The sequence below is a fragment of the Vigna umbellata genome, chromosome 4 (assembly GCF_029865625.1).
Source record: "Vigna umbellata cultivar VRB3 chromosome 4, Vumbellata_1.0, whole genome shotgun sequence".
Classification (NCBI taxonomy): domain Eukaryota; kingdom Viridiplantae; phylum Streptophyta; class Magnoliopsida; order Fabales; family Fabaceae; genus Vigna; species Vigna umbellata.
In genome coordinates this window covers 29,861,795-29,875,299 of record NC_142168.1, presented here as the reverse complement: position 1 = coordinate 29,875,299, position 13,505 = coordinate 29,861,795, and the positions used below count along the sequence as shown (strand labels likewise).

General features: G+C 33.4%; 1 protein-coding gene across 3 annotated transcripts in view; it reads right to left on the bottom strand.

The window, feature by feature from the left end:
- Positions 1-13,505, bottom strand: part of LOC124827690 (ketose-bisphosphate aldolase class-II family protein) — a 28,410-nt gene that overhangs the window by 673 nt on the left and 14,232 nt on the right. For all 3 annotated transcript variants that reach the window (XM_088112463.1, XM_088112464.1, XM_047300803.2), the window contains 21 exons: positions 10,561-10,642; positions 10,377-10,455; positions 8,820-8,866; positions 7,090-7,301; positions 6,763-6,850; positions 6,100-6,219; positions 5,894-6,012; positions 5,734-5,806; positions 5,515-5,634; positions 5,294-5,362; positions 5,027-5,197; positions 4,893-4,940; positions 4,586-4,727; positions 4,279-4,376; positions 3,695-3,839; positions 3,468-3,556; positions 3,281-3,391; positions 1,490-1,564; positions 874-939; positions 549-737; positions 359-469 (listed from right to left, as the gene is read on the bottom strand). In XM_088112463.1, the coding sequence (XP_087968589.1) occupies positions 359-469; positions 549-737; positions 874-939; positions 1,490-1,564; positions 3,281-3,391; positions 3,468-3,556; positions 3,695-3,839; positions 4,279-4,376; positions 4,586-4,727; positions 4,893-4,940; positions 5,027-5,197; positions 5,294-5,362; positions 5,515-5,634; positions 5,734-5,806; positions 5,894-6,012; positions 6,100-6,219; positions 6,763-6,850; positions 7,090-7,301; positions 8,820-8,866; positions 10,377-10,455; positions 10,561-10,642 (2,254 nt within the window). The remainder of the gene's footprint in view (positions 1-358; positions 470-548; positions 738-873; positions 940-1,489; positions 1,565-3,280; positions 3,392-3,467; positions 3,557-3,694; positions 3,840-4,278; positions 4,377-4,585; positions 4,728-4,892; positions 4,941-5,026; positions 5,198-5,293; positions 5,363-5,514; positions 5,635-5,733; positions 5,807-5,893; positions 6,013-6,099; positions 6,220-6,762; positions 6,851-7,089; positions 7,302-8,819; positions 8,867-10,376; positions 10,456-10,560; positions 10,643-13,505) is intronic.

The window sequence follows — 13,505 nt, the reverse complement described above, 5'->3', positions numbered from 1 at the left end:
TGGGTTAAATTAAATTATTATCCATTTGGAAACTTGACGCATTCCCCACCCTGAAATATCCAATTCAGATGTGGAAACACATAAGGTTGTCCTCAAATATCTGTAAATTTTATCTTAACTACGGAAACTACTGCTGAAGAATATTGAAAAGACCATGCAAAAGACGTATTCTCAAAATAGTTATAGGTCACCCAGTCTTGGTCATGGAAGTATCAGCTTAGAAGTCTGGTTTTTGCAATTTTACTAAAATTCATCACATGGGAGATCTGCAATGTTCTGGACTTTTCACTTTAATTCTTTTTGGGGAAGAATTTACCAATAAAAGCATAAACAATACAAAACAGAAATGTATTATCACCTTGAGCAGATCAAGTCTGAGATTTGGACCACTTGCAGGGTACTTCCCATGCACATTACCAATACACACTGCCAAAGCATCTATTCCGGTCTCATCTATGAATTTTGATGCCTGAAATTAATGCAACAAGCGCAAAGGAATTAAGCAAAGCATGAGAACATTTTGAGTAGCCTAGAGGATAGGTAGCAACCATATTCACATCGGTTAGTCTGGCTTCAAACTCTTCTACAGTCAAATCATCTTCTGTCCCTGACAATCTTCCTAGCTCAGCTTCCACCAGCATATTTTTTGAGTGCGCCAGTAATGTTATAAATTTTGTGTATGCAGCATTTTCGTTGAAAGAAAGATGTGAACCATCAACCATAATGGAACTGAATCCCTGGAATCATTACATTCACATAGCGGTTGAGATAACTGAGAAATAACTAACCACAAATAGATGCTGGATAATCTTTGAGATTGAAATGGTTCTGTAAGTAAGATTGTCATGCAAAGCAAGTAAAAGTTCACACTACCAGATCAAGAGCTTCCACAAGATCCTGCTTTGAAGTTCCATGATCAAAGTGAACAGTAATTGGAACCTGTCATATTTGAACATGAATAACAGTGAAATTTAAAGACACTTAAACTAATGGTTAGTTGGTTACTAAACCTAAATACAGGTCTCTGCGTTCTCCCCACCCACACATGTTGAGTTTGTAACTTTATCGGATACTTAGTAAGACATAGGAACATGTTTAAGTGGTGTCTGTTCACACCTTAAAAAAACAATAAAATAGACAGGGGAATACATTCTACTCTCGGGGTCACTAAAAAATCCTTTAAAAACGACTTTTTTCCTTTTACCTAAAACACGTAATAAATGTAATTATAATAGCAAGGGTTTGCTCCAAAACAACACCCTCATTACTTTATTAATTGATACTGGTTTCTTTTGATTAATCCTCAACATAGTAAGCACAGTCACAAACTATACATATTCAAATTTTAAAGTTTTCGACATCAAAATTCGTTTATTTCATTTTCTAGCTTAACTTTCTTATCGAAATCTTGTTCCAAGCTTCTTAGATTAACCATAACGTTTGTTTTCTGTAGACCTCCATTACATTCAAATAAAATAAGGCCACTTACACTCGCTTGCTTTGCAGCAGAAATGCAACAAGCAACCAAGGGAATTCCTCCTTGCTTCAAGGCCCCTGGATGGATCTGAAAATTGTAAAGATAGTTCAGAAGAATTTTAGAGGAAGCAATTTTTTTATACAATATAATAGAATTGTGGGTGATTCAAAAGGTCATTCATTTAATATGATGCACATATGCAGGGAATTAATATGAAACAATTAATCAAGAACACAATGAAGCATCGTTACTCCACAAATAATCCAAAACTCTTAATGAAATAAGAAAATATGAATAAAGGAATTTTGTTTAGGTTTCCACTATTTTCTCAAACTGGTGGGATCTTGGAGATTGGACGTGTTATACAATGAAAGGCTGACAAAATGAATTCCACAAGGATAAAGAAGTGTTCTTTCAATTTTTTTGTAATCGTGTAAATTTATAGGATAAAAAGACATCACGATAGAAAAATAAGAAAAACAGCCAACATAAAGAGAAAAGATACTCTAAAAAACACTATCTGTGTAGAATCTAAGCATTGGCCAGAGATTCAAGCGAAAGTTGTGAAAAAACATAATGCTTAAAACAGCATATCATGTGATTTCCCAGCAACATTACAGAGATGTCTTTCACTATCTTTATTTGAAGAGCCTTTCGGTCGCTAGTGCTCAGCAAGCAGAAGATAAATTGTAAGGAAAATAGAACAGAAGCAATCCCTCTAGACCCAGATCCCACAACAAACACTAGCAGCTAGGTTTGTCATACTGGTAGGTTCTTTGGTGCAAAACGAAGAAGCATGTTTAAGGAGTAAAATTCACATTTTCTCTTATTCAAGAAACTGTTCGTTACGTTGACTTTATACGGTAAACCTTCTTAGAAGAAAAATTATCATGTTCAGATTTCTAATTTAATTTGATACAAATAGGATTTCATAATTTAGGGAAATAATATTTGATTGCATAGCTTCTTTTTTTTTTAATCTTGAATTAGAATGTATCTAGGATTTTGTATTTAATTAGGATTTATAAGGGATTTTATTACAAATACCCTTAAGGTGCCTTGTTCAAATCTTTTTGAGCAATCATAAAGAGAAGAGATCAAGTTACTTCAATAGTAACTTTAAAAAGAGTTACACTCCATTTTCATTTTTCATTTTCATGTAATCTAATAGTTTTAACGGGTAACTCGTCTATTACTGTTGAGTACAAGAAAATGAAGGGTGTGGTTCTTTTAAAGTTGGAATAATTTATCCCTCCTCATTATAGAATACTAAAAATTTCCTTTTCCTTTAGAGCGTATGAAACCCTAGTTAGAGGAGTATTCTAAGATTATGATTTTACACCAATCTCATCAACAGGGTTAGAAGTTGGAACTCTTGATATTTAGCTTTTCTATCTCAGTACTGTTGCAAAAACAGTAGTAGGATGCTGGAATTAATTATTCTCTCATTCATACTTTTGAAACAATACATAGGTGTTTAAAAAGAAACAAACTATTGTCTAATTAAGGTAAAAAATCACCTGAAATAAACTCTAAATCAGGAGATATCTACCCAATAATACCTGATCTTAATAAAAGGAAATCTGCCCAATAATTACTAATCCTAATTCCTTAATTTTAGGGATTACACATAATTGCAGGATTACACATAATTGCTATATTAATTGTGTAATAAATTCACATATTCTGACAAGTACTACTTTTTCCCCCCTCGTTTTTATGCTATCATATTATGTATGTTCACAATAAAGAAAAGGGATTCAAACAAATCAATATTTTGATTTTGAACTAATTGTTCCAGACCTGTAATATAGCAGGACTCTGTTCTTCCTCTGCAGCAGAAACAACAGCTTCAACTCCTTCCAAATTGTAGACATTAAATGCTCCAACAGCATAACCACCCTTTTCTGCATTCTTTATACCAAAAACTAAACAATATTAAAAGAGAATCAGTTCAAATTTGTAAAGCCATGAACAAAATTATCCTTACATTAAGAATTTCTTTCGTTGATGTAAAAATGATTGGGTAAGTCCATGACTTCACAACTTCTGCCAATGCTGTGCTGTTACCAACATTACCTACCAGAAGCGAATTATCTTTTGATAAGATGAAATATATCAAAAAATATAGGAATATATATTTTACTGCACCAGATACTAAGATTTAGTCCGAAACTGTAATTAAGAAGAGAAAAAGAGTTAAATTACAAAATTTACCAGGGAAGACAATGTAAGGAATTCCAGGATGTCTACTTTCAGGGCCTAATAGCCACAAGGGAATACCAGCAAGTGCTTGTCCAACTATCTTCGCACATCTTGCACCAAGGGCTTTCGTAGCGAGGTCTGAAGACGTAATACCACCCTGAAGGTGCTACGTTTGTCAGGTATGATTATAATTAAACACCAAACGAGCACGGAATTTTATTATTTTACTTGTGAAACAGTAAAGATAATTGCAATGAAGTTTTTTTAAAATATTACCTCAAAATCTGTTGTAGTAAATTAAACAAAAAAAATGTTTTTGAACCTATTTCTTGCTTTCTTGAGCATGAAACCTAAGTGACCACTTGTACTTCTGTACCTCTAAAATGTTTTAATGAACAATACCTTAACAATACATTTCTCATGTCAATTAACTTCGTGATAAATCATAGCTAATAACATGATCATAATACAAAGTGTGCCTGGATGATCAGCCCAAAAACATGTTGGCAATATAAGCAATATTGATCAGCCCAAAGGAAATGTCATGTTTTCCAAATCAAAATGAGCGTTCACTGTGTCCTTAAAATATGGAGTACCTTTGCAATTATATAGCGAGGTTTTGTAGTTACTCTTTTCACTATTTCCACCAAAGCAGAACTCACTTTATAGTTAATGTCCAAACTCTCAGCTGCAGCTGCACATTTGAAGAAAACAGATTAGATTGAGGGGCATAACTTGTATTTCTCCAACTTAATACACTACACTTTGCTTTGAATGGTAGGTAAAAAGAAAGCAGAAGTAAGCTATCTCAGAGATGGATCTTCAAAGCAAACAGTTCCCAATATTACAACACTAATGAAGAGATGGGAAGAAGAAAAAACAAGCAAAAGAAGAAAGACAAACTTCTTCCAGTTATGAGATTTCGGCTGGTCATTATTAAAGTGTCTTTATGAGCTTTAAGATATACGTCTGCTAATTCAGCTGTTCTACTGATTTCCTCCTCCCTCACCTCAATAGGGCTCATTGCAAGTTTTTCAACTGATACCTAGTACAAAGAAACCCTTGACATTAGATTGGCAAATGAAATTTCAAAAAAGAAATTGCGTTATGCATAAGAATGAAATGCCTTTGCTAAACAAACATTCATCACCATTCTCTCCATGAGAGAATTAACAATGAAAAATGAGGTATAGACTTAGAATTTTAGTACCTCAATGCTTTTTAAGAACTGACCACACTGTAGTTTGAGTTCTTCAACCTGTGGATTACAACTTGCAAGCATAAGCATAAATGAGAAATTGGATATGCTTTAGATTAGATTTGGATCTTAATCTCATTGATCACCTGCTTTGTTGTTTTTGGAACATAGGACCCCACAACTATCAGACCACCATTCTTTTCATTAGCTATTCCTAGATCACTTGGCAATATTGGAGGCTTAGAGATGATTCCCATAAGGGCAGAGACAAAACTAGCAGCAGTGCGACACAAGAAACGTTTTCCTGTCAATTCTGCCTGTTAATAAGAAAAAATAGTCCAACAATATTTGGATCAGTAATAAAACACAAAAAATAAGACAAAAAGGCATGGAAGAAAAGAAGGAAGGTTTGCCTTGATCATTCCAAGTGCAAATACAGTCATGTCTCGTTCACTAGCTGCATTAACTATGCATATTGTCCCCTGCTTAATACAATAGACAGTCATAGTAAGTGGACTGAATATACCTTCGTATTTGTAATTTCTTACTGGACAAAGTAGGCCACACGTTCTCTTCTAAGAAGTTGAAAGTGTACAAACTACTATGCATGAACTATATCCCTTATTCTGTATACCTTCTGCAAACTGCACAGATGCTGACAAACTGCATTTGGTCCTCCTTTCCTCAAAAGTTGGATAGAAACAGATGCAACACTACTAGCAAGTATTCGACCATTTGTCTTCTCCTCTACCCACTATAATCGGATAAAAAGCAACTCAAAATTTAAATTTATCCAAATCAAGCAAAATATAAATTGCATTGACCGAGTCAATAAAGGGATTAGAAGCTTTACATCACGCAGGTTTGAAGATTTGTAGCCAAAGGAAGCATCTTTGGCAAACTCTGTGTCCCCTGCAGGAACAAGTCTGCAGTGAAAAAAGTTAAAACTCAGGACTCTAATTTTGTATCCATTCATAATTCGTTATAGCTAGATCATGAATGGCAAGACTTACATATCAGAATCATCAACATAGTGTGTGTCTGCAATAGTATAACGACCCCCTTGAAGGAAAAAGGGACAAATTATCCATGCATCCATTTCACCCAATACTGAAACAACCGCATCTGCTTCCTGTACACAACAACCTAGTATGATTTAGAAAATTGAAGAGTATAGATATTGTTTATTGAAATATGCTTATTGGGCTAAAACCCTTGCCTCTGGAAAATGACCTCGTAAAGTTGAATCTCCCCTCAAAACTACGGAATAGTCAATGCTGTCAAATGATTTCGCTGCAGTGTCCAGATTTCTGCAAATCTCTTTTATCAGTGCACTGGCCTGTCACAGATCAATCGTAAACTTATAAACTTGATATAGATGAATGTTGAATTATCAAGTAGCTTGAACTCTGGTTGGGACACAAGGCCCATGCTTCAGATTGTTTTAATTTATGGCTGGTGCTTAAAATTAAGGTGTCGTATGTATTTCAGTTCAAAACTTTATTCAGCTCAAATATTGCATTTCAGTGATGACACTCTTTCTTTGTACTTCAACGACAAGCTTTTCCATTTCCTGGGCAACAATATGACAAGTGGTGGAGCTTGGTTGATTCAGTTGTGGTGGCCAAATACAAATAGTATCACTAAAGCAATTTAGATACAAATTGTTCTGGTGGCCTAACACAGAATATCTCTCGTACACTTGTTGCCTATTTACACTTGAATAGAGTTGTTCAATATTTCACCCATGGTTATTAGTAGAATCCTTACAGAAGAGAGAAAAAAATAAAAGTATTTTTCCTGTTGTTCAATATTTCACCCATGGTTATTAGTAGAATCCTTACAGAAGAGAGAAAAAATTAAAAGTATTTTTCCTGTTTACCTTGTCGGAACTAAGTGACCTGGAGTTTGTCAAAATGAAAAAGCATTTTGGACTTTTCCCAAACTGCTCAATCAGTGACTCAGTAGTCCTGCAGTGAAACATGTCCAATTGAGTAACAACTTGCGATTTTATTCAGGAAGATCTAGCTTTCAATCCCAATCTCATGATGACAAATTATTATTAATTGTATAAATGATTAAAAATGGCACAATATGAAAGAAAAATCAGTGGTTTGGTGGTTTGGTTTGAGGTAGCATGGTATGAGATACCTTTCGCATTGATTCTGCCAAGACAATAGAAATAGCTAAGAAAATGAAATAAACTTACCATTCTGTTAATACCTCAATATCATGAACAGTTTGTGTTCCTGTCGGATCATCATCTAATACAACTAAAATCTTTGAATTGCTTTCTTTTAGTGTTTGTACATCAAGAACATGATCTTGGGGCCACTCTGGTGGAAGAGAACGTAACATAGTGTCTTTCCTTTGTGTCTGAAGTTTTCCTTCAACTCTTACACCAGTTAGCATCTCGTAAACCTGTGCAAAAGTTGGTAAGCCTCCCAGGTTATTCCAGCCATTGTTAAACAAATGTAGATTGTATGTAAAGAGGATTCCAGTCTTTTAAGATAAGGAGAAGAGTTTATTCAATTGTTTTTATTTTCTAGTCAAAATCATCTCGAAATTTCAGAATTTTAATGTTTGGAGCAAGAGATCAAAATTATAACTGATGACAGTGAAGTTGTCACTGCTGATGATTGGTGAAAGGAGGTTAAAAAGGCAAAGGAGAGGAAAAAGGTGCCAACAAATTCACACACTATCATAGAGTACCATGATATCTGTCTACCAGAAACTTAAACCTAGTACAGTTTAATGTTTGGTGATAACTATAGCTTCACATTCCTATAGATAGGCCTGCTACATGGAAAATAGAGAGCTAGTACAAGGAACACTATCTTTCATCATCCAGTAACAAAAGAATTCAAGGAAATTGAGAAAAAGGAAAATGCAATTTTATAAAAATGAATTTCTCAGTTATTTATACAGAGGAATAACATGGGCTACAAACTAGACCTGAGCCTAAATAACTGGATAACCCAACTTGTGAGGTCCTAGAAATTATAATAATTAGGAAAATAAACAAACGAGGATAAATAGATATTTTAAACAAAAGATAAAAGGATTTATTATTTATTTTAGAAGATTTATTTTTTCAAAAGATTACGGTAACAGATAAAATGGTTTATTACAGAATGAGAGTTGCCCAACTAAGTGGTCACCAAGCAACCATATACACAGGAATGCTTTAGATTGGAAAATATGTAAAGCTCAAACCCAAAGAAGTTCCTACTTTACGTGTGGCCAAGGAAGCACAGTGAGAGATATTATTGAAAGATTTCCTCCTTACATATATGTTTAAAATCTATTGTCATTCAAAAATGTTTTTTCAAAACCACCAGATATACACCATGGAAAAAACACAAAGACACAAGCAAAACTAGAATTGAATTTGTTATAGAAAAATAAAAGTTGAATGAGATCTTGTATGAGGGGGCACGTTATACATAAAACATCTGGGTGCCTTTACCTAATGAAGAAGCAATATTACAAAAAATCCCAAATCAACAATACAGTAGAAATAGACCTGTAAAACATCATACTTGATTTGCCAGCTAATAATATTTAGATCATGACATAGTATCAAGATGCCCACATCAGTTGGGAATATGGTCAAAATACTCCTAAAAAAAATAAGACTTGGGCAATCCTTGAGCTAAATTTTGAAGTTGAGCTGGGCTTAATTTACTCGTAACGTTTGAGAGCCTAAAGGACCAAGTTATCTAGAGCTCATCCTTGCCATACCTATTTTCTAATAACAAGTTAAATTTCAGCCCCAAATTGGTGGATTTTGTGTCAAGCCCGAAGATGGCAGACCCTAAATTACCCTAAATTGCTATTTCAGCGAGTTCATTACATTCTAATTGAACTTTGTGATATCAGAAAAAACTAAAATCTGAAACTCTAGAGGTTCTACGAACTGAAATTAGTTATTCATACCTTGACAACACCAGCATCATCAATCCGTCCCCAGCCAGCAGAAGAACCTGTACAGTAAGATTATAAGTTTGAGCAAGCAATTCTCCTATTGTTCCCTCAAACTCCCTTTTAGCATTTTTAATATGTACCTAACAACATGAGCATTTTAACTCAAGATATCCTGCAAACAACTCAAATTACTTACTAGTATCCCACTCCTTGTGATTTAGTATTTACAAATCAGAAAATACAATGTGCAGACAACTCAAGATATGCACCATGTGCAGAAAGTCCAAACCAGGGATGGAACGGGCAAGTACCAGTTTGACCATACTTACTTCTAAGTAAAATTTCATACCTGTCCCGTCCTCGTCTAGGTATGAAATTTGAATTTCATCCCTATCCCCATCAGATAACAAGTATACCAAGTGTCTTACAATCGCTCCCTTACTATTCCAAATATTACATAAATAATTTTCTTACAAAAAGAAAACACAACAAAGAAAACATATATTACAAGGATTATCAAAATGACACATTTTTTTCTTCAATTTCAAATTTCAAGAAAAAAATATTATAATTATATAAATATTAAAATAAAGTATCACATAACAATTGCATAAATGTCAAGTAATGATAAAGGATTAAACAATTACACATAATTGAAATTTAAAGACAACCACAACATTTATTATTTTTTCAAATGTTAAGAGGGAAAGTACATTGGAGATTTGAGTAAACTTGGTAATAGTGAACTAGTTGAATTGTTGAGAGGCTAAAAAATTGTGCAGCATAAGAAAAGTTCTTTAAATGATACAAAATTAAAAACCAAAGAGAAAAGACAAGATAAGTTTGTTAGGTTACCTAATAAACTATCGAGTTTACATAATTGAACTCTCAAAATTGATAATTAGACATTCTCATGTAACAAACAATAAATAACAAATAAAAATATAAAAAGGAGTAAAGATGATAAATTGTGTACCTTAAAAAAAATTTAATTTCATAAAATGCAATACATTTGTTTGAACGAAAATGCACTAAGAAAAATAATTCAAATGAGGTTGTGATTAGAGAGAAAGTACCTAAAGGGTCTATGGTGGATGTAAAAATGAAACAATTGAGATAATGATAAATTTTGTAGTAAAAGAAGGGTAAGTGGTTACATAATAAACTAGAAGTGTTTTAGTAGTTTAAAACAATGAAAGGGCAGCTATATACAAATTCATTCCCGTAATCATACACGATTTCAAATTGGTTATACTCATACCTTTATCCAATCAATGTTGGGATTTCTCGTCAAAATAGAGGCCGGATTCGAATAATATTTGTGAGGTAGTTAATTTGTCATAATGTTCAACTACTTGTGATAACATGATATCAATTTAAGTAATAATATGTTCATTTAAAAATAAGATCATGAACAAAAAGATCCTACATGCACCATCCTCTGTCCAAGAAATGATCAACTTCAAGTCTTTTTTTTACTTCTGTCTATGAAAATCAGCAGTAGCAAGTTGAATTGAAGAGAAACATTAGACTGTATACATCATTAAGATTCAAATTAATATACAGCACCTGCCAGATATAGTTGGTGAGCAATAGTTGATAGCTGAAGTGGAACTTTCCATGATGATGATTCACGAGTAACAATTCCCTGTACATGAGTAGCATAGCAATAGTAGATATTACTAAAGTAATATCAGTACAATATTTAAATAAAGTGTCCCTGCTGAATAGAATGAAGAATATACTATCTTACCATGTCCTTCACAAAGATATCAAGTGCTGAACATGGTGTGTAATCATTATCTATCATGTGTTGGCCACGATTCTCAAACATCCTGAAACAAAAGACATTTCTTAAGGTTAGCAGGTAAATTTTCTATTAAAATCTATGAACATGCTTTAGAAAAGAATAACGTAACACAAGGAGAGAAGTGAAAATAAAACCAGAAGAGGATAAACAATCCTCAAGAATTAGAGACAATACAAAAAAAATCCTTTGAAATAGCCATGAACACATAATTGTAGAGAAGACATGAACACAACCATAATATAAAAAAAATGGATTACCAACATCACAAATAGACCAAAAAGTTATCAAGAAAAAAAAAACTGACTTCAGAATTATTGAGAAGACGGCGTGATTATGTTGAATATAGAGAAAACTAGGTATAGGGTTAATTTCTCTTGAGTCTTGTTAGATGTTAAGTTGTGTGTTTTCTGTTATTTGGGCTCAGCCTATTTTGTATTAAGGGCATTGACCCATATCTTACAATATAAATAAATTACCCTATGTGTATGCTAAACACACAAGGGATATTTTCTCCCAATCTTCTCTATTTCTCACAAGTCTAAAATACACATAGGGTAATATATTTATATTGAATAATGATACAAGTATATATGACAACCAAACATAAATATGATAAATACAAGATTTACAACAATATCAAATGTCTATGTTTCCCTAATTAACAATAGCGGTTGTGTTTCCTTAATTTCCCTAATTAATATGAAACACAATCTTCAAGTTGGTGCATACAAATCGTATTATCAAGTTTGTTACAAATATAATCAATTTTCGATCTCCTTAAAGATTTAGTGAAAATATTTGCTAACTTATCATTTGAGTTAACGAACTCAGTCTTGATGTCTCTAGATACAATCTTCTCTAGAAAGAAATGTCAGTCAATCTCAATGTGTTTGGTTCTCTCATGAAAAACAAAATTAGAACTATTATGAAGAGTCGCCTGATTGTCACATATAAGTGTCATTTGAGTGACATCTCCAAATTGTAACTCTCTAAGCAATTGTTTAAGTCAAACAAGTTCACAAGTGGTTGAGGTCATAGCTCTATATTTTGCTTCTGCACTAAATCTTGCCACAACACTTCGTTTTTTGCTCTCCCAAGAAATCAAATTACCACCAATAGAGACACAATACCCGAAAGTAGATCTTCTATCAAAAGGAGATCTTGCCGAATCAGCATCTGAATAACAAACAACTTTTGTATGGTTATTGGAACCATATAACAAACCTTTTCCAGAAGATCCTTTAATGTACTTTAATATGTGGATAAATGCATTCAAGTGATCTTCACATGGAGAATTGAGAAATTGACTCACCACACTAACTCCAAAGGAAATGTCATGACAAGTAACTATATGGTAATTTAATTTCCCAACCAATCTTCTATATTGCTTAGGATCTGAAATAGGCTCCCCCGAATTTGGTAGGAGTTTGGTATTAGGATCCACGAGTGTGTCAATAGATTTTGAATTCACTAACCCATTTTCCTCCAAAATATCCAATGCATACTTCCTTTGAGATATAATAATACCATAGTTGGATTATGCTACTTCAATACCCAAGAAATATATGAGTTTTCCAAGATCTTTGGTTTGAAAATAATGGCAAATGTGTTGTTTCATCTCGGAGATGCCATGATGGTCATTGTCTGTAAGAACAATGTCATCAACATATACTATCAAATAGACACAACCAACACTTGACCGTAAAAGACTGATTGATCTGCCTCACTTCGAGTCATACAAAATTGTTGAACAACGCTATTAAATTTTCCAAATTAGGCCTTAGGAGACTGTTTTAGGAATATAAAGATTTGCAAAGACGACATATCAATTCAGAAGACTCCCCTTAAGCAACAAATCTGAGAGGTTACTCCATATAAATTTATTCCTGCAAATCTCCATTAAGGAAAAGAATTTTTACATCCAATTAATAAAGCGGTCATTGTTGAAGAGCAGTCATGGCTAGAAATAAACTAACAAAAGTCATCTTTGGTATTGGAGAAAAAGTATCACCACAATCCAATCCAAAAATTTGTGTGTAACCTTTGGCAACAAGTCAAACTTTGAGGCAATCAATAGTAGACCAACTTTGATAGAAAAATCCCATATGCAACCAACAACAAATTTTCCATACGGTAATAGGACGAGCTCCCAAGTTCCACTATTCTAACGAGAACTTAGTTCATCTAGCATGATTCGACCTCAACCAGAATGAGCTAAGACATCATTGATAGATTTAGGGATGCACAAAAGAAATAGACGAATGGTGAAGATAATATATGGTAATTCAAAAATATATAATGTAGAGAGGGATTACGAATAGCACATATACCTTTACGGAGGGAATTGGGAGATTAGACTTAGTTGTCGGAGTCAAAGGAAACAAAATAGTTGGCACATGAAGTGAGTCACTTGGTGGTTATTGGAAATGATGTCTTCGACTATAAACATGAAAGGGTAGTGAAGGAGGAGAATTTGACGATGGATTGATTATGTACAATAGGAGGATCACAGATAATAAGAACATTAATTGTAGTAGACAGAGACACATCGGAAGAACAAGGACTCAAAGTAAAAAGAAAACTCATTGAAAGTGACATTTGCAAAAACAAAATAGGGGTTAAGAGAAGGAGAAAAACATTTGTTTCCCTGTTGGGATCCAGTAAATCCTAAAACCATGCAATGGTGTGATCTAGGAGGTAACTTATCAAGACCATGACCAAAATTACGAACAAAACATGTAGACCTAAAAAATTTCAAAGGCAAGGGATGGAGATGTTTATGAGGAAATAAAATAGAATGAGAAAATTTGTAATCTAAAACTGAAGATGTATATGATTAATAAGAAAAATGCAATAAGAATAGCATCACCCCAAAAATATTGTGGAAC